The 24,635-nt window shown below is 36.4% G+C and overlaps 1 protein-coding gene and 1 non-coding gene across 7 annotated transcripts in view; both read right to left on the bottom strand.

The window, feature by feature from the left end:
- Nucleotides 1–660: 660 nt before the first annotated feature.
- Nucleotides 661–24,635, bottom strand: part of Nup107 (nucleoporin 107) — a 46,409-nt gene continuing 22,434 nt past the window's right edge. For all 6 annotated transcript variants that reach the window (XM_074083864.1, XM_074083863.1, XM_074083866.1 and 3 more), the window contains 18 exons: nt 22,790–22,868; nt 21,249–21,362; nt 20,542–20,632; nt 20,314–20,390; nt 18,879–18,938; nt 17,703–17,848; nt 17,536–17,584; nt 14,543–14,612; nt 13,691–13,809; nt 12,998–13,036; nt 12,588–12,738; nt 11,866–11,978; nt 11,106–11,208; nt 10,522–10,682; nt 9,453–9,578; nt 8,806–8,919; nt 1,620–1,787; nt 661–1,060 (listed from right to left, as the gene is read on the bottom strand). In XM_074083864.1, the coding sequence (XP_073939965.1) occupies nt 953–1,060; nt 1,620–1,787; nt 8,806–8,919; nt 9,453–9,578; nt 10,522–10,682; nt 11,106–11,208; nt 11,866–11,978; nt 12,588–12,738; nt 12,998–13,036; nt 13,691–13,809; nt 14,543–14,612; nt 17,536–17,584; nt 17,703–17,848; nt 18,879–18,938; nt 20,314–20,390; nt 20,542–20,632; nt 21,249–21,362; nt 22,790–22,868 (1,888 nt within the window). In that variant the 3' untranslated portion in view covers nt 661–952. The remainder of the gene's footprint in view (nt 1,061–1,619; nt 1,788–8,805; nt 8,920–9,452; nt 9,579–10,521; nt 10,683–11,105; nt 11,209–11,865; nt 11,979–12,587; nt 12,739–12,997; nt 13,037–13,690; nt 13,810–14,542; nt 14,613–17,535; nt 17,585–17,702; nt 17,849–18,878; nt 18,939–20,313; nt 20,391–20,541; nt 20,633–21,248; nt 21,363–22,789; nt 22,869–24,635) is intronic.
- LOC141426055 (U6 spliceosomal RNA) lies at nt 2,316–2,422 on the bottom strand. Its single transcript, XR_012451164.1, has one exon. It is a non-coding gene; the product is annotated as a U6 spliceosomal RNA (small nuclear RNA).

Genomic DNA, 24,635 nt, shown 5'->3' with positions numbered 1-24,635 from the left:
GGTTTTGGTAAGTAAGCCCTTCCATCTTTGAATCACTTTCACTGGTGTACAGAAAACATGAGGCAGCATCCATTGCCTCCATGCCTCTTTCCAACTGATGTCCAGGAAGCAATGCTGTGATCAATTGATATGTCTGCCTTGGGTGGAAGAGAAATTTCAATACCTATATAGGATTTAAGCCAGAATGTCCCCATTTAGCTAGTTATCACCTATGGTGTTACTCAAACCTCAGCCCATATACTAATTCCTCAGACACCTTTCAGCTGGAGGGAGATAGGTTTTTCCTGCTCAGATTATTTGTGTTTTTTAATGGTACCATTAGAATGGCTTGAGCAACGAGGACCGGAATAGACCTTAGTCATGTTGCATTCCCCAGTGTATTCAGTGCTGGCCGTGGGCCAGACGCTATAACGTCTTTGCATGCTCTGACTTACTTTAACAGCAGATTTTTGAATGACAGGAAACTAAAAATGTTTTCTAAATAAAGAAAAAATGTATTATTATTTTTGAAACTTGTATATTCATCCTATTAATGTTTTTTAAAATATTAAATTTTATGACCAATGAGAAATTCATACCTGGCTTGAAAGTGAATCTACTTTCCATCTTCTTTATAATTTTAAGATATCAGCGTACTTATGATTAAGGAAAAAAACAGAACAAATTTAACTTCTTTATTATATAACAAAGAGATAAGCTTGGAGTTTGTAAGAACAGAAGTTTTCATTTTTGTCTAAATTCATAAAAAAATGGAAATATTGGTATGATAAATTGAATTTTCAAACTATTATAATTACCTAAAAGTACAAAATTCAAATGTCTAAATTTTACATTTTTCTCCAGAATAATGCAAAAGAAAATGGCCAGTAATTACAAATATGTATATTTTATTTTTAAAAAAAACCCCTCCATTTATTATGGAAATGAGTGAGAATACAAAAAGTGGATGCAATTATGACTGAATTTCATATCCTAATGGGTCAAGTCCCTGGTCTAGAAGCATTAGTGAGGATTCCCTTAGTTTCTGCAGCAACTTCCTCAGTTCTTCCTTAGAAAATACCTAATATTAAAAAAGAAAAAAATAAGAATGAGAGAAGAGTATGAACTCAGAGTTACCTAATAAATCTGATTACTCTGTAAGATTAATGTGGCAGCTGGGTGCCAGTGGCTTATACCTGTAATCCTAGTTACTTTGGAGGCTGAGACTGAGAGGGTCATGGTTCGAGGCCAGTCCAGCCAAATAGTTTCAGAAACCCCTGTCTCCAAAATAACCAGACCAAAATGGACTGGAGGAGTGGCTTAAGTGATAGAGCACCTACTTTGCAAGCACAAAGCCCTGAGTTCAAACCCCAGTCCCACTCCCAAAAAAGTTATGTGGTCAGAAACTAGTATATTAAAGTGCTTCAGGAGCCTCAATATCATTTTCAGTCATTCTGTATACTTCTGACTGTTTATACATGCACACACATTTTGGGGAAAAGTACATGCATTGAAACTGGACCATTACTTTCAGAAAATCTAAAAACAACTAAAAAATGTAAACACAGCATCACAAGATTAATTACCACAGCGTATATGAAGTCACAAATATTTAAGACTGCAAATGCTCTACACCTTACCAGATACAGTTTGTGGCGCTCAGAGGATACCATATCTGCTAACTGCAGGCATTCCTGATACTGACCAGTGCTATGCAATATGGTGTGAAGCAGAAAACACAACATTGGCAGGCAAAGCTTTCTTAACAAAACCATCTGATGTGTTCTTTCATGGTCTTCTTCAGCATCCTACAAACAGACATCAAGTAATCATTTTAACAACTTTAAACATGCTTACAAAAAGAAAAGTCAAGTACAGTTGGCCTGTATATACATGCATTCTAAAACTGCAGGTTCAACAAATCAGAGATGGGAAATAATGGAGGGAAAAAAGTTGCATCTGTGCTAAACATGTACAGGCTTTTTGTTCCTGTCACTATTCCCTAAACAATGCAGTGTAATAACTATTTACGTAGCATTTGCATTATATTAGTATTACTAGTAATCTAGAGATTTAAAAGATATAAGAGGATGTGTTACATGAAAATATGTCATTTTATACAATGGAACAGAATATGTCAATTTTGGTATTCATGAGTGGGGGTCCTAGAATCAATCCCCCATGAATGCAGAGGATGACTGTACTGAATCAAAACCAAACAGGTAGAATCTAAAGTGTTTTTCTTTTTTGGCAGAATATACTGGGGTTTTGAACTCAGGGCCTCATGCTTGCTAGGAAGGCGCTCTTAACACTCGAGCCATACCTCCAGCCCTGTTAAAAACATGGAATGTGTTACGAATTTGCATATCATCTCTGCACAGGGACCATGCTCATTTTCTCTGTGTTGTTCCAATTTTAGCATGTGTGCTACTGAGGCAAGCACACTAAAGAGTGTTTCTAAAGCTTATCATGCCTATTAAAAATAAAACAAGGATGAGTTTCAATCATGTTATCTAGTAAATAAGAATTTATGGCAAAAAAGTAAGAAAATGAACAAAATTTACTCTAGAGGTCACAGTAAGAATAATGAAAATAAAACACTACTGAATATGTTTCTAATAAACTCAGTATGTGCAGAATAGCAACACATAAAAGAAATAAGAGACTGAATACCATTGGGGCAAAATTCAGAACAGAAAATACTCACCATTTCCCTGCATATATGCAGGTGTAACTATAGGTAGGAAGTCCAAGAAGACACGCCAACCTGACAGCAGGGATTATGGCTTGGAATAAGGGTCAGGATAGGGGGAGGGCTGCACAGGAAGACACGCCTGTATTGTAAACTTCTACTTTGTTTTTCAACAAGGAGAATGAATTTATGATTTCCTTGTGTAATTAAAGCACAGAAAAACTAAATGTATCTATAGATTTGAATCATACAGTTACTGAGAAAACATAAATGATGACAATTTAATACAGTAGACCCTTTGTATGTGCAGATATATGGTTCCAAGAAGACCACCACTGAGGAACAACTGGAATGCTCAGGATGCACAGTTCAGTGAACTATGGATGTTTGATTAATTTTTCCCATGATGCCATCCAACTTCACTAAAGACATGCTGCCTCTCCACAAATCTAAAATTTTCACTTCATCACTTAAATTAAGCAAACTGACTTTTACACTGCTTTGGGGGCACGTTTTGCTTTTTAGGGAGACAGATTTTCTCAAAATTAAGGGTGGGAAACACTTGGCAGATCATACAGTGATTTAAACACAACTGATGATAAACACGGAGTGCTGCTCCGTGCTTTTCTGCATCAACTGACTGCATTATGCATGAATGGGAATTAAATTTTTTTGTGTTTGCAATTTCTCCTGAGTTTTTATTCATTATTTTTTGACAACACTTGGTCAAAACTGTGTAAATCAACAAGTAAGTTTAATGTCTAGAGAAAACAATTAGTATTTCTTTCCAAGTGTACACGGATCTTTCTAAAAAATTATGTGGGTAGAAAACTACAAAGAATAGGCCTTTTATACCCACTATGTTTTCTCTTAACAAACTGGAAAACTAAAATAATTTAAATAACAAAAAGGTACCCAAACACACTAAAACTTCTGAAATAGTCTTTAAAATAAGAAGAAAGGACTGGAAATGGAGCTCAAGGTAGAGCGCTTGCCTAGCATGTGTGATCCAATCCCCAGCACTGCAAGAAGTAAATTAAGGAGGAAACTGAACTCAAAACAACAGCAACAACAGGGCAAGCTAAAACAATAACTAGTTCTTACAAAAAACTAATAAAATATTTAAGCCAGGTGTGGTGGCACACACCTATAATCCTGCTGAAGCAGGAAGATACCAAGTTCGAGGCCAGCCTAGGATACATGGCAAGACTGCCTCAAAATAAATAAATAAACAAATAAATACCTGCATAAATAAGTAAGTAAAAAAATATACATATCTTCTTGTGAGAAACATTTGCTAGGACATTTTCCAAAGGCAGATATAAATGAGGGTATGGAAGTGTAGCTCAAACAATAGAGTGCCTGCCAAATAAGCGTGAAGCCCTGAGTTCAAATTCCATTAATGCCAAACCAAAAATCAAAAACCAAAAAACCCCAACAACAAAGGTAGATATAAGTGGATGAGTGAAGTAACCAAAAGTTACGTGGTAATTCTACCAAATGAGTAACTGTACTAACTTAAGACTCATTTAGGTTTCCACACCCAAGAAAAATTATTGCCTATCTTTTAGTATTGTTTTGAGGTATAAATACATAAAAATATTAAAATGCCTATTTCATTTTTTTTAGCTTTAAAAGGGAAAGCACTTTCATTTATTATCTTGAGATAAGGCATTCTACCTTTAGAGGCAGACTTAAAATGTGAGTTAATACATGTCAAGGTTTAGTCATTATTTATATTATGTGGAACCTACACAGAAAGAGAAAACTACTGCTTTCCTTTCCCTTTGTGCTCCAATATTGTCTTTCCCCTACACTAATGAGGCAAAGTGCCCCTGGTACCTAGACTCTTTATCGCCTCAAATTGGTAGAAAGCCTGTTAATAATCTGGTACCTGCTCCTCCTAAATCCTATTGTTGTTGCCACAATACAAGGTGATCTCTTTTGCTAATTATAATGGGTTCCCATACCAATAGACTAGCTGCTATCAACCATTCAGAATCATAACATATGGGCCCAAGAATTAGCCTTAAGGAAAAAAGAATAAAATGCTCTGCTACAGCCTAAGATATTTTTCTTACCTGAACAATCAAAAGCTTTGAAATATCCTGAAATATATAAAACAAGATTCTTTTCACCAGGGACATACAGTGCCCATGAAAAAAAACTCATTAATTGCTATGTGTTGACAGCAGGAGTTGACCTTTACCAGTATTATAGGAATCTCCAGTAATGAAATACCACTCAATTACCAAACATCTACTGAAAGCCTCTTATGTGCTAGGCATTAATTTTTTTTCAGTACTGGAGTTTGAATTCAGGGCCTCAAGGCTGCCAGACAAGTGCTCCACAACTTAAGCCATGCCTCCAGTCCCTAGGCATTAATTTAAATGCCCAGATCAAAGGAGTGAAGAAAACAAGGTTGCTCCTTTCAAGAAGGTTACACTGTAATGGGAACAGAAGCACAAAAAAGCAAATAAATTAACACATACTAGAATGTGATAAGTGCTATGAAGAAAACTGATGGAGGATAAGGAGATAGTGACAGAAATATATGTATATATGCTAGTTAAGAGAAAGTGGTTAGGGTAGGGCTATAGCTCAGTAATAGCTTTCCCAGAATGTGTGAGGCCCTTAAAGGAATTAATGAGAGCATTAAGAAGCCACCCATGCAAATATGTTGGGAAAAGAACACTCTAAGAGTGGGAAGGGCTGACGGAGTGGCTCAAAGGGTAGAGCACCTACCTAGCAAGTGTGATGCCCTGAGTTTAAATCCCAGTAACACCAAAAAGGGAGGAAGCAAGGAAGGAAGGAAGGAAGGAAGGGGGGAAAGAAAAAAGGAAGGAAGGGAGGGAGGGAGGGAGAGAGATAGGGAGGGAGAGAAGAAGGGAGGAAGGAAAGAAAAGCAAAGAAGCCCAAAAAGATAGAATATAGCGATAGGAGTGGTAGAGGGAGATTTTTTTTTTTTTAAGTGCTTGTGCAATCTTAAAACTATGTATTTTTATTCAAGGTGCAATTAGAAACCATCAAAATTTCTTAATAGAGCATGACACATTTCATTTAAAAATGATCACTACTTGGTCTCTGTGAGGGAGGAATTGTATAAAGAGAAGGATGCAAAACAATGACTGCAGAGGCTTAGACTAGAATGTGGTAGAAGTGGTGGCAGTTGAGGTGGCAAAAAGCAGGTAAAGATGAGCTGCTTGTTGTATTCCCCCACCATCCCTCTGTGTCACGAGTTTCTAACACTGATGGGGCCATTCTACAGTTACACAAAAACTAGAGGTGTAGTATACGTAAGTTTGTAATGCCAGGGATATCACCTACAGTTGTGCTTTGTACAGGCACCTGGCCAAGGCAGTGAGTGGAGCTGCAATTTAGCCTGTGCTACATTCTACAGGTCATGTACACATGGTATGGAACCGAAAGGCAGGCATACAATCTCCTAATTCATATACAAATAATACATGTGCTAGCAGGAGCCCTAAATAATTTCCTACTTTGTTTAATAACTAAGATTATTAAGCTAAACTCAAAAGACATGATTAAAATATCATTTATCATTTGACTGTTAAAGCCATCTCTTCTGAATTAGTTTTGAAGAAATGATTGAGACAAATATTGATATTTAAAACGCTCAATAAAACAAAATCATATCATTCACTGCCTTCTATCTCAACTCTATTTTTACTGATACTCCAGATTATTCTGTGGCTTTCATTATTTAATCTACTAATGTTAATCATCAGAATAAAAAAGATTTATGTATCAATAAGGCACTCAAATCTTTTTAAATTCAAGTGACAATTAGCACTTAAAATTTATCTTCATGAACACAAGCATGAATCAGAAGAGAAAGGTTTACCCTAAGGAATGTACTGAAGGTTTAAAACTAGTCAGGGGACTAGCAGGGACTTTTAGCTTGGTGTCAGTGGCTCACACCTGTAATCCTAGCTTCTTGGGTGGCTGAGATCAGGACTGTGGTTTGAGGCCAGCCTAGGCAAGTAGTTTGTGAAACCCCCATCTCCAAAATAACCAGAGAAAAATGGACTGAAGGAGTGGTCCAAGTGGTAGAGTGCCTGCTTTGCAAAAGCCAATTCCTGATTCAAACCCCAGTCCCACCAAAAAAAATGAAAGTAGAGACTTTCAAGATAATTAATCTATCAGCAATACAGCAAATAGCGGATCCAATTAGTCTCCTGTCTCTAATGGTTTTGCTTCTGGTCCGAAAAGGGAAGCCAGCAGAGGTAGAAAAAGGTAGTATTGTGAGTCAACTAAATTGGGTCTTTTCTGTTGAAGGGCTAGAACTGTCAGAAGAGCATGAGACTCTTAATCTCAGGGTCGTGGGTATGAGTACCCCCTCCAAGCCTGGTCCCACATTATGGAATATGTCTGTCACTGCATGGATATTAGCTAATTTCCCCACTTGCCTAGGTGCTCTGTGGCATTTTACCTCACTTTGTAAAGTTTCTGCCTTTAAACAGAGAATTGTTTGTCATCTGATGTCCTAAAACTCAAACTGCTGGTTTTTAGGTAATCATTGTCCAAAAGACTCTGCTTCAAGGTACCCTTGACCCACAGGTTAATTATATACTTGGTGCTGCCATTTCAGGTCAAACAGTCATTTCAGGCCTCAGTTTCTCCTGAATCATTTAATTCCCACCTTATGGGTCACCCCTTTGTCTTTGAGTACACAAACCAAAGTAAGTTTTGTGTCTATGCTCTCCAATCATGTCGCCTCTTCCCCTATGCCCTCCCCCAAACCCCAACCTTAGTCAATCCGAGCTCCCTCATTAGAGCAAGGGGCAGTCCTGTATTAGGATAAAAACTGAGGCGGTACTTCCACCTGGTGTGCTTGCTTGCCTGACTCCGGTTGGAGGTATACATCCTTCTGCAGAAGTAAATTTTGACTTGCTCATTAACTTTCGAGCACATGTCTGATATGAGATCACAGCAGGGCCCAATATTTCTAACAGTGTCTAAAATTAAAGAAGAATGCCTGCTTGGCAAGCACAAGGCCCTGAATTCCAACCCCTGTACCACCAAAATAAAGAAAAAATAATAAATATAAAAGGATATGAGGAATGCCAGAAGAAAAGACAAGGATACTATTTTTCTCTGTCCAAAATAATCAAGAATCCAGATTTCCAGTTCTCCTGGGATAGCTATCTGCAGAGGCAAAATCGAGCTGCCATTTCTCTCATGTCCCAGGACCAGGCCTCAGTGTTTTTCACATAATGTCATACATTTCAAGCGTCCTGTCCTCATCCCTTCCAAGCAAAAGCAATTTTTTTCTTTTTTTGTAGTGCTGGGAACTCAGGGCATCCTGGGTGCTGGGCAAGCCTTCTAACATTGAGTTACATCCCCAGCCTAAAGCAATCTTGTCTTTGTTTGGACTGAGATATTTAATTTATGCTTTTCTTATGGCATTTAATTTGTAACTGGTTCAAAATCCAAACCACACATAAAAGCACTTCAGGTGATTAAAAAAAAAGGTCTGGCCAGTGCCGGCTACTTGGGAGGCAGAGATGAGGACTGGGGCTCACAGCCAGCATGGGAATTAGTTGGAGACCCTGGTTTGAAAATACTCAACATGAAAAGGCTGGTGGGATGGCTCAAGTGGCAGAGTGCCTGCCTACCAAGCCTGAGACCCTGAGTTCAAGCCCCAGTACCAGGAAAAAAAAAAGGCCTGAACCTACCTCAGACTAATTTAACAGAATCTCTGGGCATGGAACCCTGTATTTTTTTAAAAGGTTGCCAAGTCATTTAGCGGGATAGCTTAGAGGTAAGAGTCACTGGAATCACTACTTTATAAACTTACTATCTCTAAGTTAAGTGAAATACATGTGTAATTAAAATTTTAGGTTCAGAATTTTAAAAAAGTAGATCTTAGTATCTTGTGAGGATATAAAATGTGAAGCAATAGTTTACCTAAGGATAAAATATTCCTGTTCCCTAGCTAGAATTTAAAATATGGAATGTTTAGTTATAACCACAAATTTAAATGTTACATAGACTCTATAGATGCTCCTATGCAGAGATAGGACATTTGTAAAAACAAACAAACAAAAAAAACCAAGTGTATATGTGTTGGTTTTTTGTTTTTTGTTTTTTAAAAGCCACACACGACCTACCTCTCTGACATCTACCATCCACCCTCCATCAACAAACAACAAGACGTTGTACATTTTCTCCTTCACATCAGCAGTTAGGGCATCCAAATGCCCTTTCCAAATACCATAATCCATCTGCAAAACAAACATATGGCAGACATAATGGGCAAAACCACAGATGATATATTTTTAATACTTTATGAACTTCAGGATTTAGAAGTGGAGACATTTACTATAATTAATCTACCAGTAATAGCAGGAAACAGGACATCTAATTTCATCTCCTGTCCCTACTGGTTTTTGTTCTGGTCAGAAAAAGAAAGCCTGAGGATGAATATACATATAGAAGACAGATAGGAATATATATAAAACATCATTCTTAAGAGTTGGTTTTTTAGCCAGCCAACTATAAAAAATAAGTATCAACAGACAGCAGTTAAGTACTAAACTTTATAACTGAATGCTAACATCACCTACAGGTATTTTTCAAGATTAGTCAATTATCTACAGAAAAGTAACTAAACAGATGGCTCTTTTTCAAAGCAGAACATTAACAAGAAGACTGCTTGTTATAACTGGGCTACAACTGCTGAAAAAATGACCTCTTTAAGTACTAACACACATTTTTAAGATAAAATAGGTTTATCTCAGATTCATCTTCAACTTACTTCATATTTCTTTTCTTTGTGTTCATAAGCCACTTTCTCAGTAAAAGTTGGTTGGGGTATCAAAGTTGGTTTTTGTGGAGCTGAATTCATATGCTTAAACCATTCATTGAAGGTTTCATGGGCTTCCTACAATGTAAAACAAAAAGGAAATAAATAGAAGTCTTAACTTTGTTTGTAAAGCTTTAAAAATATATTATTCTTAGAAATAATTTTGAAATAAAATGCTCAATATTTACCTTTTGCACATACAAAAACATCATTGCGAATACTGTGTTTTATAAAGGGACAAATACCTGCGAAGTATACATACCGTGATGTTTTCTGGCATCTACTCCTAGGTCAGCCCCATGATCATATATGTATATATATGTTACCACTTGTCCTACTGTGAAGTATGCATGCTTATGTACCTTTTTTTCTTCTTTTTTTTGGGTGGTATTGGGGGCTTGAAGTCAGGCTTCATGCATGTTAAGCAGGAGTTCTATCGCGTGAGTCATGCCTCCAGCCCCTTACCTATCTTTTTGGTTAGCCTATTAGCTTGCAGAGGGCTAACACAGAATGCTAGCCACAAATTTAATCATACTACTTAGCCAACTGTAAACAATGATAATTTGATGAATAATTTTGAATTCATATGCTGTTATTTTAGTTCTGACAAATCTAGAATATCTTGCATTTCTCAGATATTGCCAAAAGCAGAAATAGAAAAGCTGAGGGCTAAAGGTGTCGCTCAAGCAGAAGAACGCTTGCTTTGAAAGCATGACACCCTGAATTCCAACCCTAGACCCACAAGAAAGAAGAAAAGAAATAGTTGAGACAAGCATTCACAGAATGGTAAAAAAACATGAGTTCCTGACATCATATATACTATCTAATCTCAGCTGGTTAGCAATCAATAGAGAATTGTACTACTGAAAACAAGGCCAGGATTTCAATCCCTGTGGATCAGTCAGCACTGCAATCATACAGAAGGTTAAATGAATCAATCACCACTTCTGGGAAACAGTTCAATCCAAGAAGGGAATCAAAAAAATAACTGCAAAGACTATAGTTTTCTTTACAATCTCACCAAATAAGCTCTAATGCACAAATGTTCTCTGATAGCATTATCATCTTCAGCAGGAAGTGGACTTTCCATTCCTTGTTCCTCCCACTGATTATAGATTTCTGCTATAGAATCCTGAGGAATTTTCACGAATACTTCTTTTGCAGCTTCATGCTTTTTTGATGCTGTGAAAATGAATACACAACTTTCAAAATATATGGAATTCATGTAACAGCTTCTCAAGGAATCAAACCATTGGTACGTTTCAAGTCTCAACAACTCCCGTTAAAAAGGTCTTGGTGATCGTTCTACCAACTGAACTGACCCTTTCCTTATAACACAAGAGTATACATTAAATGCAGGTACTTTCACAGACTTGTGTCTTAAAGGAAACAAAGAGACTTTTCAAAGTACAATAATTATGACATTATATACAAAATATTATGATAATGAAAATTCACTGTTAAAAAGGATTTGTTTCATAATTCCAGGTTTGGTATATAAGAGTAACTGTCACCCCCCCCACTGGTGAATGGATCAAAACCAAAACACAAAACAAAGTTCAAAAATTTATGATTCTGAACAAAGTATATGAACATATAGCATACCTAAGAATTTTCTCATAATCGCATTGCCTTGTTTCAGTGCTTCTGCCCTCTGCGCTGGGTCAAATACCAACCAGTCTATTACATCAATCTTTAAACGGTCTTCCTATTCATTTAAAGGGGAGAAAAAAACCCCATCAGTTTTATTTCTGCAGATCAGTAGAACTAACTTATATCTGCACATCTGGCGAACATTCTCCCTCAAGTTATATAAAATTATCAAATCATCAAACTTTCTTTGTTTTCCTACTTAATAGCTTTTTACTAAATTACAGAAAAAAACTCACTGGCTGTGAATCTGGAATTACCCAGCATAAGCTCCAACAATTTAACCATGTGATTTTTAAAGTGCTACTCTAAAATTGTTTTCTTTCTTCTTCTTTTTGTTTTTTCTAATTTTCTCCCTTTTTTTATGGTGCTGGGGATGGACCCTCATGAAATCTAGGCAAGTACTCTACCACTATGCCATACCACCAGCCCTAAAGTTTTCTTTTCTCTTAGATTATAACTTCTCTTTCTTCCTCAAAACAGGCAAACAGCTCAAGATACTCCCATCTCCAAAATAACCAGAACAAAATGGAGTGGAGGTGAGTTCAAACCCCAATCCCAACAAAAAAAAAAAAAAAAAGGAAAAAAAAAAATTTTCCTGTAGCAAAAAAACCCAACATACCAAAAACTAGTGTATTTTAAAGTAGAAATTCACCAAATAGGAAGGATTACAGGAAGTTACACAACACTCTCACCTTGCCCTGCCTCAAATTACCTCAGTAGTGCCGGTGTCTAGTGCAGGAGCCAGGTCATGATGGCTAAATTCACCACTGTCTTTCTTTCGGATGTTCTCCACTACAGTTTTTGTAATTGTTGCAACATCCAAATCTAAACAATTTTTTGAAGTGCCAAAAACAAAGAATAATCATTAATACTAATACTCTTTAAACAGTTAAAATGATTTGATAAATTTGAAGCAATTTTTTTAGTTTATTCAATGCTAGGAATCCAACCCAGAGCCTCACATATGCTAGGCGAGCACTCTACCACTGAGCTACATTTCCAGCCCCTAGAACAATTTTTCAAAAATACATTATGTTGGTAGAGTGCCTACTTTGCAAGTGCAAAGTGATGAGTTCAACCTCAGTCCTATACCTCCCCACCAAAATCATGTTCCTAAAAATGTAATATGGAAAATCTAAAAGCCAACATAAAAGAAAATGTCAAAATTTTAAAAAAATTACACTTGAGTTAGTGTATAAATTATTTTATTCTGCAAACAAAACTTCACTGAAAAATTTATTCCCTTTTTCCCCCTCAAGAGAAATAAGAGTCAGCACTCAAAAGTCTGACAAAAGTTGTCAGAGCTGAAAAGAGAATTTGCCTACAAAGGCCAATAGATATGAGAGAGGGATTAGATATGACCAAAGTAATCATAGTTAACATAGCTTTAAAAAAAAAAAAAAGACAATAAATGAAGTTCCCAGTCATTTTTACCTGCTTCTTTAGCCAGCTCCAGGCAGTGGTGGCGCTGTTCAAATTCTGTAACACCTTCCAAAAATAATGCATACTGGGCAACCGCAAGGTCTTGAGGCAAATGACAGGCATAAAATGCTATGAGATTTGTATGTTTCTCATTGATTAAAAGCTAAGAAACAGGAAAAGATCAACGTAAGTCAATAATGAAATAAGTTCTAGGATCAGTGGAGCTTTGAAAAGGTTTACTTTAAAGTTTCAATTATGTTTAAGGAAAGATTCAAACAAAGATGGACTTGTGCTGCTAATCAGAATAACTTTAAATTCCAAAAACGTACTTAGGATAGTTCAAAGCTTTCTTATGGATTCTGGTAACTTTCTTACCACTGGGTATTTATTAAAATATGAAAAAAAAAAATCCCCAAGTTTACCTGTATGTATGTCTTTAAAACGTCAATAGAAACTTCTTCCTTCATAGGAAAAGAGACATAGTTCAATTATAAACACCCTTGCTTAACTGCTTATATGTACTAGTAATACAATTTCTAATATAAAGAGTGTGCTTTTAAATGATTTAGTATTTGTCATTGAGCAATAATTATACACCAGGCTAAGTGCTCAGCAAAGCTTAGATACTGTCTGATTGAAGAAACAAAGACCCAGGGAGGTCTTATATACCCAGAATTATACAGCTAGAAGTTGGTGAGTAAAGATTTGAACTCAAGGTTTTTACTCTGAAGCTGAAGTTTTCAACTGCTGTATCATTCTGCTCTACATGTACTCTGACAAAATGTAATCAACATTTAAGAAAAAGAAACAACACAAAAGAAAAAGAAAAGGTTTACAATCTCACAGAGAACTTGGTTAGCCTAGCTGGTAGACTTAAAAGTTGGACACCGATGAGGATAAAGTCATGACAAATCAAGCAGCTCTCAGCATTCATGGCAGACTGGACCCCTAAAAGGCCACTCACTGGGCCTATCACTGGGTGACCACAGGAGTCTACACAGAAAACTTGTGCACACTCATTGCCACTTCTAGGAAACAACAGACGCAATGTGTTTTCCTGATGACAGGTATGTAGCATCAGCATCTGCAGAGAAGGGCAAGCTGTCTTTATTTACTTTGGTCTGTAGTCCTAGGGTACGGAAAAACAGAATAAGGTGCGTCATAAAGCGGAGGAGGTGCCCAGGCAGACTGCTTCTGCTTCTGGAAAGCCATTTGCTGAACTCATCCATCAAACCTACAAGCCAGGAAAACAAAGATTCAACAGCAAAAATAAACTCAAGAAAGAAACATTACTAAGAATATTTACCCCACCCCTACAGTGCTATGAAGTCACTGTCTCATTGTTAATAGTCATATGGTTCTCTATATCCTCTTCAACAGACTCTGGGTTAAAATCAAATTTTACTTTATGATTACAATTAAGCAAATAATTGCATTCAAGTAGGTGGACATTTATAATAATCAAAAGATGAAGTTAGGGGACTAGAAGTGCAGCAAGCACAAGGTCCTGAGTTCAAGCCCCAGTACAGCCAAAAAAAAAAGAAGTAATTTGGCCTAATGCAGTGGTGCATGCTCGTAATCCCAGCTACTTAGAGGCAAAGATCAGGAGGCTCAAGGTTTGGGGCCAATCCCAGGCACAAAGTTAGTGAGACCCCATTTCAAAAAACAAGCCAGGCCATGTTAGTTCACATATATAACCCCAGCAACATGGGAGGCATAAGTAGGAGGATCACAGTCCAGACCAGCCTAGGCAAAACTGTGACACCCTATCCAAAAAATAACTTAAGCAAAAAAAAAAAGTCTGGGGGCATGGTTCAGGTGGTACAGCACCTGTCTACCAAGTCTGAGGCCCTGAGTTCAAGCCCCAGTACTACAAAAAGGTAATGAGTCACATGAGTTTTGATAACTTTTGTAAAAATTACCATTAAAAACCAAAGAACTCAAAGTAAAATAACACAGCATCTTACCGTCGATGTCTCCCAAGATGAGGAATTTTTGAACGACATGATAGTGCTCCTGGTTCTCCTCCAGAACTCGCTGAAAAGAAGTTTATATTTTCTGTAAATCTTTCAGTGGCTGACCCAGGACGCCCTTGTCACCACACTACAAATGACAAAGTTTTGAAGGAGCACACAAAGGCGTCTTTAAGAAAATCCATTTCCTTTGGAATAGAAGATCATCTCTGGCTGGCATCTCTTAAGCGCTCACTGGCTCAAATTTGCACTTTGCCAAGATTCCACGCATGTAAACTCTGTACTGTTTCGTTGCATCATTAATGAACTATTTACTCTTTTTCAAAATATTTTTGCCATTCTCATTTATTCTTCTAGTTCAAAATTCTCTGTCCAGAAATAATCTCCAAGCTTAAGGTTTCCACATTAATTTTACAATACTAACATTAACAAGTTTTCTCATCCAGGAATGTATTGTTATATTCATTTTTTCATGTCTTACTTTGTCTTCCAACAAGATTCTAACCTTTTCTTTCTCTTTTTTTTCCCTTCTGGTGGTACTGGGGTTTGAACTCAGGGTATTATGCTTGTTAACCATGCTTTCTCTCTTGAGCCATCGCTCCAGCTCTTTTAGCTGTAGGTTATATTACTGATAGGGTTTTGCATTTTTGCCCAAGTATGCCTAATACTGGAATTCTACTTCCTATGCCTCCCACATAGCTTGGATTACAGATGTGCGTTACTATGCCTGGCTTGTTTGTTGAGATGGGGATCATGTTAACTTTTGGCCCAGGCTTGTCTTGAACCACTTGACTATCACCTCCTGAGTAGCTGGGATTATACGCACGAGCTATCACACCTGGCCATAAGATTCTATCCTTTTCTTTATGAGGGTCCTGAAACACTTGGTTAATTTTATTCCTAGCTCTCTCTCATTTTATTTATTTATATGAGACTCTTTGAAAGCAGGGAGCTCTGGAAGCTACATCCTTTTCTAACTAGTTATAACAAGTACAGAAAGGCTACACTTTTTTGCAATTCTGTCTTGTATTTAGCTAATTTTTAAATTTTTTTTAATGAGACTGGGGTTTGAACTCAGGCCTTTGTCCTCGCAAAGCAGATGTTCCACCACCTGAGCCACAGTTCCAGTCCATTTTACTCTGGTTATTTTGGGAATAGGGTCTTGAGAATTATTTGCCGAGGCTGACCTCAAACCTTGATCCTCCCAAGCTCAAACTGCCAAGTACCTAGGATTATAGGAATGAGCCACCAGTGTTTGGCTTATATTCAGCTACCGTAACAAATTATCAGAGCTGGAGGTGTGGCTCAAGTGTAGAGTTCCTGTTTAGCAAGTGCAAGGCCGTGAATTCAAACCCCAGTACCGCCAAAATAAAAAGTTTCCAGATTAATACTTTTGCTATATGACCCCCCCTTCCTGATATTTATATTCTGTCACTTAGTTTTACTTCATTAGCTAGCATCTTCCAAATAATAGACTGGTAATAAGCACTTAACAAAACAAAAAACATTGATTTCCTTCCTACACAAAGTATATCCATAAAACAATAAGGAAAAATTAAACCCAGTCTTTTAGCTACTTAGAAAAATAGCACTGGAGAATACAGAGGCTCACATCTGTAATCCTAGCTACTTGAGAGGTAGAGATCAGGAGGATCCAGGTTTGAGACCAGCCCAGGCAAATAGCTCGTAAGTCCCCCATCTCCAAAATAACCAGAGCAAGATGAACTGGAGGTGTGGCTTAAGCAGTAGAACTCTTGCTTTGTGAGTGTGAGGCCCTAAACTCAAACCCCAATCCCACCAAAAAAAGAAAAAATGGCTAAAAGATCTGAATAAGAAATTCACAAATAAAAAGAAACTTGCTCAGCTCCGTGAATAGACAAGAAATAGGAGTAGCATACTGAGCCCCTATTTCCCATTTATTCTGCTGGATGGCAAAAATTAAAAAGTGTGACATTGGGACTGGCAAGAATGCATAATTTAATAAATTACTTGTGGGAGTATAATTCACTGTGACAAACTTGACAATTATTTTTTCTATTATAAATGTTTCTTTTTCTTTTAATTGTATATATTTAAGGTATACAACAGGATGTTTTTGGGTAATTTAGAAACGTGTGTGTGTGTGTGTGTGTGTGTGAGAGAGAGAGAGAGAATATTAGTATTCTTTAACCCAGCAGTGCTGCTTTTAGGATACTTATCCTGAAGAAACAGAAAGACTACTAGATAAGCTCACACATGTGAATGTTCTTTATAGCACTAGAAAATAAATCGAAATACCATCCAAAGGGGAATGATTAAACCAGAAGTATACCTCAGTGTACAGAATGTTATGTATCTACTAAAAAGAATGCTAAGTTATAACAGAGCAACTAACTCAAGAGATTTATCACTAAATGGAAAAAACTCAAGTTGTGGAATAAGGTGGTATGAAAACAAAACAATCCTGAAATACTATATTGGGATATTTACATAATTTACACTTACTTAAAAGGTCATGGAGAAAGATATGGAAAAATGTAGGTCAGAATGTTTTCTCATTTCAAGGAATGAGAATAATCTTTTAAAGGAAGTTAAAAAAGGTCTAATTTTTCATCTTTGCATGATTCTGTTATTATAAGTACATACAGTACTGCTTTAGTTACTTTAAAAAATTTAAGACTATTATTTTTAACATTAGATTAGTATGGGATCTAAGAAAAGAAACTCTTAGTAAGTCTCCATTATATGTCTTAAATTTTCATAAAAGGGGTAACTGTATCTTCTATGTATGTATTTGGATAAAGTCAATCCTAAACCAAACAGAAATGATGGTCATATACATAATTAAGTTTCTTTCTTTTTAAAGAATGTCTCTTATTTTGATAATAGACAAGGAAAAGATGGGAAAGGAGAACAAAACTCCTTTTGTTCCTTTCAGTTGCTGTACACAGCACTACAGCATTTATTTGCTAGTCCTCAGATACTAACAAGTTCATATTAACATTTACCTTTTTATCTGTAGCCTGAAGTTCCTCAAAAACCTTTTCTAAGGTCCAACTTCAAAAGAGAAAAACAGGAAAGAGAACAATATTAATAATATGAAAAAGGGCTGTAAACTAAAACTTCAAAGAGCATACGACAAATCACTACAAGGAAAATCGAACAACACACTCACTTTGCTTCTAAATATTCTCTAGGGAGTTCTTCTGTCTCATCCAGAGTCATTACTGATGTCCGGATCTCCTGCTCTACCAGACTGTCCACCATCACTCGGAAGTAGGCCCATACTGTGTCTTCCCAGGTGTCACAGACAGGAAGGAGCTTTACCCCATTTAAAAACAGAAACATGCAGACATATTCAACAAAAAAAAGAAAGGAAAAGCAATTACATCCATTCACACATACTGAAAAGTTACTTCATGATAGGTCTTTTTTCTCCCAAACTATGTCTTCTAAGAAGTTTGAACCATTAAGATTTTTTTCCATACCAGATTGATAGTAGCATCAATTTTTCATGCTGATACAGATGGCATCTCAATTAATTATAGCATCTTTCAAAACAGCTATAAAATGTAGAGGACAACAGGGGTTGTGAGAAACACATATGTAAGAGAACCCAAGCAGTCACTGTTCCTTGGTGGCACATTTCTAGATATAGTTTTGAGTATTAAGAATCATCAATAAATGAGTATTGCAATTAAATTGACAACTTTTAGTTAGAAATTAAAATCTGGTTTCATTTATTAAAACATTATACAAGAGCTGAGTGTAGAGGTGCACACCTATAATTCCAGTACTTGGAAGGCTGAGGCAGTAAGATTGAAAATTTGAGGCTAGTCTGGACTATATAACAAGACCCTACTTCAAAAAACCACACACATGCTGAGCACAATGGAGAATGGGAGAGCAAGATTTGAGACCCCATCTCAACCATAAGACATCATGATGGCATGCCACCCATGATCCCAGATACATGGGAGGCATAGGTAGAAAGTTCTCAGTCTGAGCTTGGTCCTAGGCAAAAACACTTATCCAAAAAAATAACTAAAGCCTGAAAGGGCTGGGAGTGTGGCTCAACTGGCAGATTGTCTTCCTAGTAAGCATAAGGTGGAATTCAAACCCCATTACTGCCAAAAAAAAACCCCTAAAAATAACCCTAAACCCACAAATCCCCCAAAATCAAAATCATGCATATAGGGGACACTTCAAATTAAGCAGTTTGTCACATTTTTCTTTTATGATTATCTCTAGCATTGCTTTTAGAAAATAACAAGTTTATAAGCAGTTATATATGATTATTAGAGTATTTAAGCATCCACAGAAAAAGATTAAATATTAAAAGACTGCATACCTGCTTAATATTCCCACTTAAAGCTGCATAGATTGCTCTTTCATATCTATTAAAAAGCTCCTAAAATGAATAAAAATATATTTGAAATAATTGTTTTTCATAATATTCTTAGTTTTCTTCACAATCTAGAACTTACAATTTCTTCTAGACTGAACCTATTCACTTGATAGTTTCTAAACTTTTTGAAAAGTCTGGTCTCTTAGTTTGATAAAATAATATCAAATTCTTCAGGAAAAAAAAAAATCAAACATTTAAATTTCAAATATAGGTGAAAGCAGAGCCACTTGAATGGATGTTTTGATTATTGACAACCAAATTTATTCCAGACAGAAACTAAAGATAGGTGTTTTCTCCTAGAATATTTCTAAGCACCTGACACTTCCCTGATGTTGACATAGGAACAGCACTGAAACAAGGCATGTGTCAGTTTGCATTTGAGTTCTAGGTAGACGTCATTACATAAATGAGACATCCAATTTTACGTTTGGGGTTCTGTTAATGACATTCATTTTCTTATCACCCAAACGAGATCTGACTCTTCCTAAAGCCTACCTCTGCCTTCTGTTCCAATCACTGGTCCTGACTGTCCTACTCCCTTCCTTCCCCTTCCCGTCAGTGCTGCCCCGGCTCTTATTATTCAATGGCTGAGTAATTCTGATAGGCTCCTAAGTACCTTCTCAGCACGTAGTTCTTTCAAGTCGACTCTCCATGCTACCATGTGTTCTCCATTTCTACCATGTGTTCTCGAGGCTCTGCACCCTTCTGACACACGATCCAACAAGCAAATTCCAGGTCTTTTTCAAGGTGCAGTGCCAAACTTATTGTTATTTCTTACCTACTTGTCAGATGTAAAAATTATACTACCACTTTCACTGACTTTTTCTTTTTTATGCATTACTGATAGAAGTTTTTAATTACTGTTGTCTTAAGTCCATTTTCCCATAAGCCCTGTGTGTTTTCTTGTTGAATTTTGCATGCTGCGGTGATTTTTAGGAATGCTTATGCCATGTCCTAACAGAACTGACTCAATTTCCTCTAACAAGTCTTCTACGCCAACCTTGTAGACCTACCATTTCTCCTCAAACTTTGCATTTTACCTAGAATTCCTTCCTGTTTTCATTCCCAACAACTCAAATCCTACTGATTTAAAACAGTTTAACTCAGATGTCTCCCTAAACCAGCTTTAAGCTTTAGTTCAATGCTTTTTGTTTAAACTCATTTGGTACCTCTTTTACATTTTTGTCTTGTCTCAGTGTTCAATTCTTAGTCCTTCGTGTCTGAATGGTTAATCCTATTCCTCAACTCCACAAGAACTTCTTTGAAAATAGGAACTTTAGTCTCATGTTACACTGAATTACTTCACCGTCCCTCTGAAAGCCTTCACAATTAAATTGGAGTAAAAAATCAGTATCAGTGAATATTTTATTTATCTTACATCTTCTGCCATTCTCCAACAACTAATTTTCCAAATTCGTCTATAAGGATTCCCTTCAACAGGTTCTAATTCTGTTCCTATAAGACAGTAAAAGAAAGTTTATAGTTTAAAATGAGATCTTATTTCAAATCACTCCTAAAAAGAAAAGCTATAGTTTGCAAAGACTGACTGGCATTTAGAAATAAATATCTTTATCCCTAACCTCAGAATAAAAATCTACTAAAATACCTCCATTAACATTAGGGTCATGATACAATTTCCAGCCTTCAAGTGTTGCAGCTCTCCATGCTTGGCCACAGCGTTTACAGAGTCGTTGTGCCTTTAAAACAAGAAACAGCAGTGAGTGACATCATCAGTGCATTGTACAAGCAATATATATCATTATACAAGCAATCTATATCATTAGTTATCTAATGATATAGGTTCCCAAGTCATTTAATTCTACTAGAAACAAATGAGGTTGTCGGCCTTTCATTTATTAGAAAAGTTAATCTCTATGAGAAGGGTGCTAGTGGTTATTTAGTCCATTGCTGCAATTTTCTTATGTCTGACATGGCCAAGAAAAAAATCTGAGAGTCACTACAGCTTACAAGTGTTTAACAGTGTCACCTTGGGTTAGAGTTACTTTGAACTCTTAAAAGTAAGATGTAGACATGATGAGGATACACCTAAGGGTATGCAGTGCAATACGGGGAGGCAAAGTTTGACTTGTTAAAGAATTTTCTAGTAATCAGTTGTGCAAATTAGAGTGTGCTACTCTCTAAAGCCATGTGCATCTTATCACTGGAAATGTCTAATAAGGAGGGTAGATCCAGAAATACCATAAATGGAAATACTGCATCGAAGAAGCATACTAGGTGGCCACAAAGGTCTCCTCCAACTTCAAGAGTTTACAGTTTTTTGAAATTGGACAGGCAGGGTATCACAAGACTTACCTCTTCTGTCATTCCAGCACGGATTAGAGTAAAAAGGTACTTGAGTAATCTAACTTCGTCTTCTCTATCCAGATCATCAAGTGGCATTTTCTGTCTAATGGGAGCATCAGGATCCTGTAAAACCAATTCATCATCAACTATAAATCTTGTATGTCCATATACATTCTGTATATTCATGCAGTGCTAGAGATCAAATTCAGGGCATAGCACAAGCTAGGAAACACTAACTTTGAGCTATACCTTCCCAGACATCATCATGACATGCTAACTCTATCCTGAGTTTAGATACCAAAATAAATTCCTTTATAATCTAGTTAAGAAATAAATGAAACAAAAAAAGATTAAAAAAATGAAAGTGTCAAAAGTGTTTCAAATAGTCACACAATTCCCTACTGCCTCACTTAAAAAGCCCACAATGTCAAAAAACATTAAATAGGCTTCTAATAAATAAATAAAATCTTTCATCATACTCAGGAGAATTGTGAGTTCAAGGCCAGCCTGGCTACACAGAGCAAGATCGTGTTCAAATTGTTACTACTACCCATTACATTTCATGTGCTTTTAAACATTTAGTTTAGTCTCATCCTCACTTCAGCAGCAAATAGCACACATGACCTACATAGCGAATTTCAAACAAAAATTTAAACGTGACTTAAGAAAGGAGGATTGGCTACTTTCACAAGTATTTTGCAGAACTAATTATTCACTTTTTGATCATGGTCTCTCTCTAGCAAAAGAAAATCGCCACTTTCGCTGCTAGCTCATGCCTGTAATTCTAATTACTTGGGGAGCCTGACATCAGAAGAACTGTGATTTGAGGCCAGCCTAGGCAAACAGTTTGAGACTGAATCTCCAAAATATAACAGAGCAAAATGGACTGGCAGTGTGGCTCAAGCAGCACAGCGCCGACTTTACAATGGCAAAGCCCTGAGTTCAAACCCCAGTCTCACCAAATAAATAAATAAATAAATGATTTTCAGCTGCTACTTGCTGCAAGATAACGTAACTACTATTTATTTCAAGATTTTCTGGTAGTTTCCAAATAATTTTCAGCAAAACCCACCTTTGTTACCAAATGGAATTTTATGAGTTTTCAATTGATACTTATTTCACTCACTTGTCACTACATTTTACATACCTTTCTTCAGTTTCCTTTATTTCTCCTGTTCTTTTCAAATCTACTGTCATTCCTATTACTCATATCTTAAAATATCCTTTTTAACCTCAAGATAACTCACAGGTTTCTATTTTTACCCCCTACTTCCTATAAGAAAGAGCTTTCATAGGTCACTAACTTTATAATTAAAGGGTCAAACTTTGGTATAAACCAAAATTAGTGTTTTTAATGCCGGCATTATTAGATACACTGTCTATATCTTCAAATACATTCCATCAAACTTATATGCAACTTAGTTGTTCTAGAGTAAAATTTAGTGGGTATAAAACCTTCGGGAACTAAAACCAAAAACAAGAAAAACTCTCAGCCTTAAAAAAAAAATCACTTAACTTAGAGAACAACCATCACTTTAAAGGACACTTACCAATTCAGTGACAAGAGGACGGACACTTCCTATATAAGAAGGTAGCTGTCGTTGTTTCAGGGTATGGAGAGTATTTTCCCTAAAAGAAAAAGTACCAATTTTTTTTTTAGGATGGCCAATTTAAATAGGCCTATGTAAAAAATTTTTTAAATCAAATCAAAATAAAAACAAAAAGACAACAAACCTAGAAAAAAAGATGCAAAAATCCTTAACATAGAAGGAAAGTCAAGTTTAATGATATTAAACACTCATTCATGTCTTTCTCACCCATTCACCTATCTGCTTTTCTGAGGTTCAAGTCTTTGCCCCTTTTACTGGGTTTTATCTTTGTTACTGAGTTGTAGTTCTTTACAAACTACACCTTCTGTATGTTTCTACCAGTCTTTGGCTTGTTCTCTTATTATTGCCTCCCGTAACCTAAGAAGCATCTACCCATTCCCACATCATAAAGATCTTTTCCTATGCTTTCCATCTAAAGATTATGAGTTTAGTCTTTACATTTTGGACCACGATGCACCTTGAATTAATTGCTGGGTACAATGTGAGGAAGCTGTCATGGTTAAATCTTTTTTAAGAGGTAATGTTTTTCTGCAGTTTATAAAAAGATAATCTAGTCCTACTTGATTGCTCTGAGGTCTTTGTTGAAAATAAAATGATCATTTAAGTGTTGGGTCTGTTTTGGGATTCTCTATTTTGTAAAACTGATTAGCATTTAAAAAAAAAAAAAGGAGACTAGTTCATGAAAAAGTTGCAAAAGCCTTGTCAGGGAAATGTGAAAATGAGCATTTCTCTGTATTTCAAAAAAATCAACTATTCAAGATTTATTTATTTATTTGTTTTTTGGAGAGAGTCTTGCTTATAGCCCAGGCTGGACCCAAATTTACAATCTTCATGCCTCAGCCTCCCAACTGCTAGGATTATAGGTGTGTACCACCAGGCCATACACAAGATTTAATTTTTAATAAGCATTGTTTAACACTAATTTCCTATTTAACTGGAAAAAAAGAATAATTATAGTAACATGTCTACACATTACTGAATTCGAAGGCTATCTGAACTTTCTCAAATCCAGAAATAAATTGTCCCCTTAATCTGGGGTACTTTTAGTTTCAAAGTCCTACAATAATTTAGAAGTACTGAAGGACCTAAGGAAAGATTTAAAGATCACATGTGGCTAGAAACATGGCAGTAGTCTTTTGTTTTTTTCAGACAGAAACTTACTGTGTGATACAAGATGGACTGAAACTGGCTATGTAGGTTAGGATAGCCTCAAACTGGTGATTCTCCTGCCTCTGCATTCCCAGTGCTGGGATTATAGATATGCCCACCACACCTGGCACAAGTGTCTTCTTGATAATCAAATTATGGTTATTGGAAAAAAAAAAAAAAAAAAGGTGATTGTATGAAAACATAAACTGGACCATGCCATTCCTTTATTCTCAAGCTTTCTCATTTCTCATCATATTTATAATAAAATCCAAAATCCTTACAATGGTCCACGTGTAAGTCTTATCTGATCAGGCTCTCTCTCATCTGCTGTTCTTCTTTTTCTTTCTGTGTTCATATTGGCCTCCTTGTGCAAATACTTTACCTTCTCAGGGTCTTTGTGGTTCTATTCCTATTCAGAGCAACTGTCTCCCAGATTTTTGTATGACTTGCTTTTTTTTTTTTTTTTTGAGACAGGGTCTCACTATGTTACAGGCTAGCCTGTAACCCCTGGGCTCAAGTAACATTTTTGCCTCAGCCTCCCAAGTACCTGGAATTATAGGTGCACACCACCACACCTAGCCTCCTTTATTTCTTAAAAACCTTTTATAGGTTTCCAGGAGGACAATCATGAGTTCAA

The sequence above is a fragment of the Castor canadensis genome, chromosome 8, assembly GCF_047511655.1.
Source record: "Castor canadensis chromosome 8, mCasCan1.hap1v2, whole genome shotgun sequence".
In the NCBI taxonomy this organism is placed as follows: domain Eukaryota; kingdom Metazoa; phylum Chordata; class Mammalia; order Rodentia; family Castoridae; genus Castor; species Castor canadensis.
Note: the sequence above shows the minus strand (reverse complement) of the source record. Positions and strands in the feature narration are given on the sequence as shown.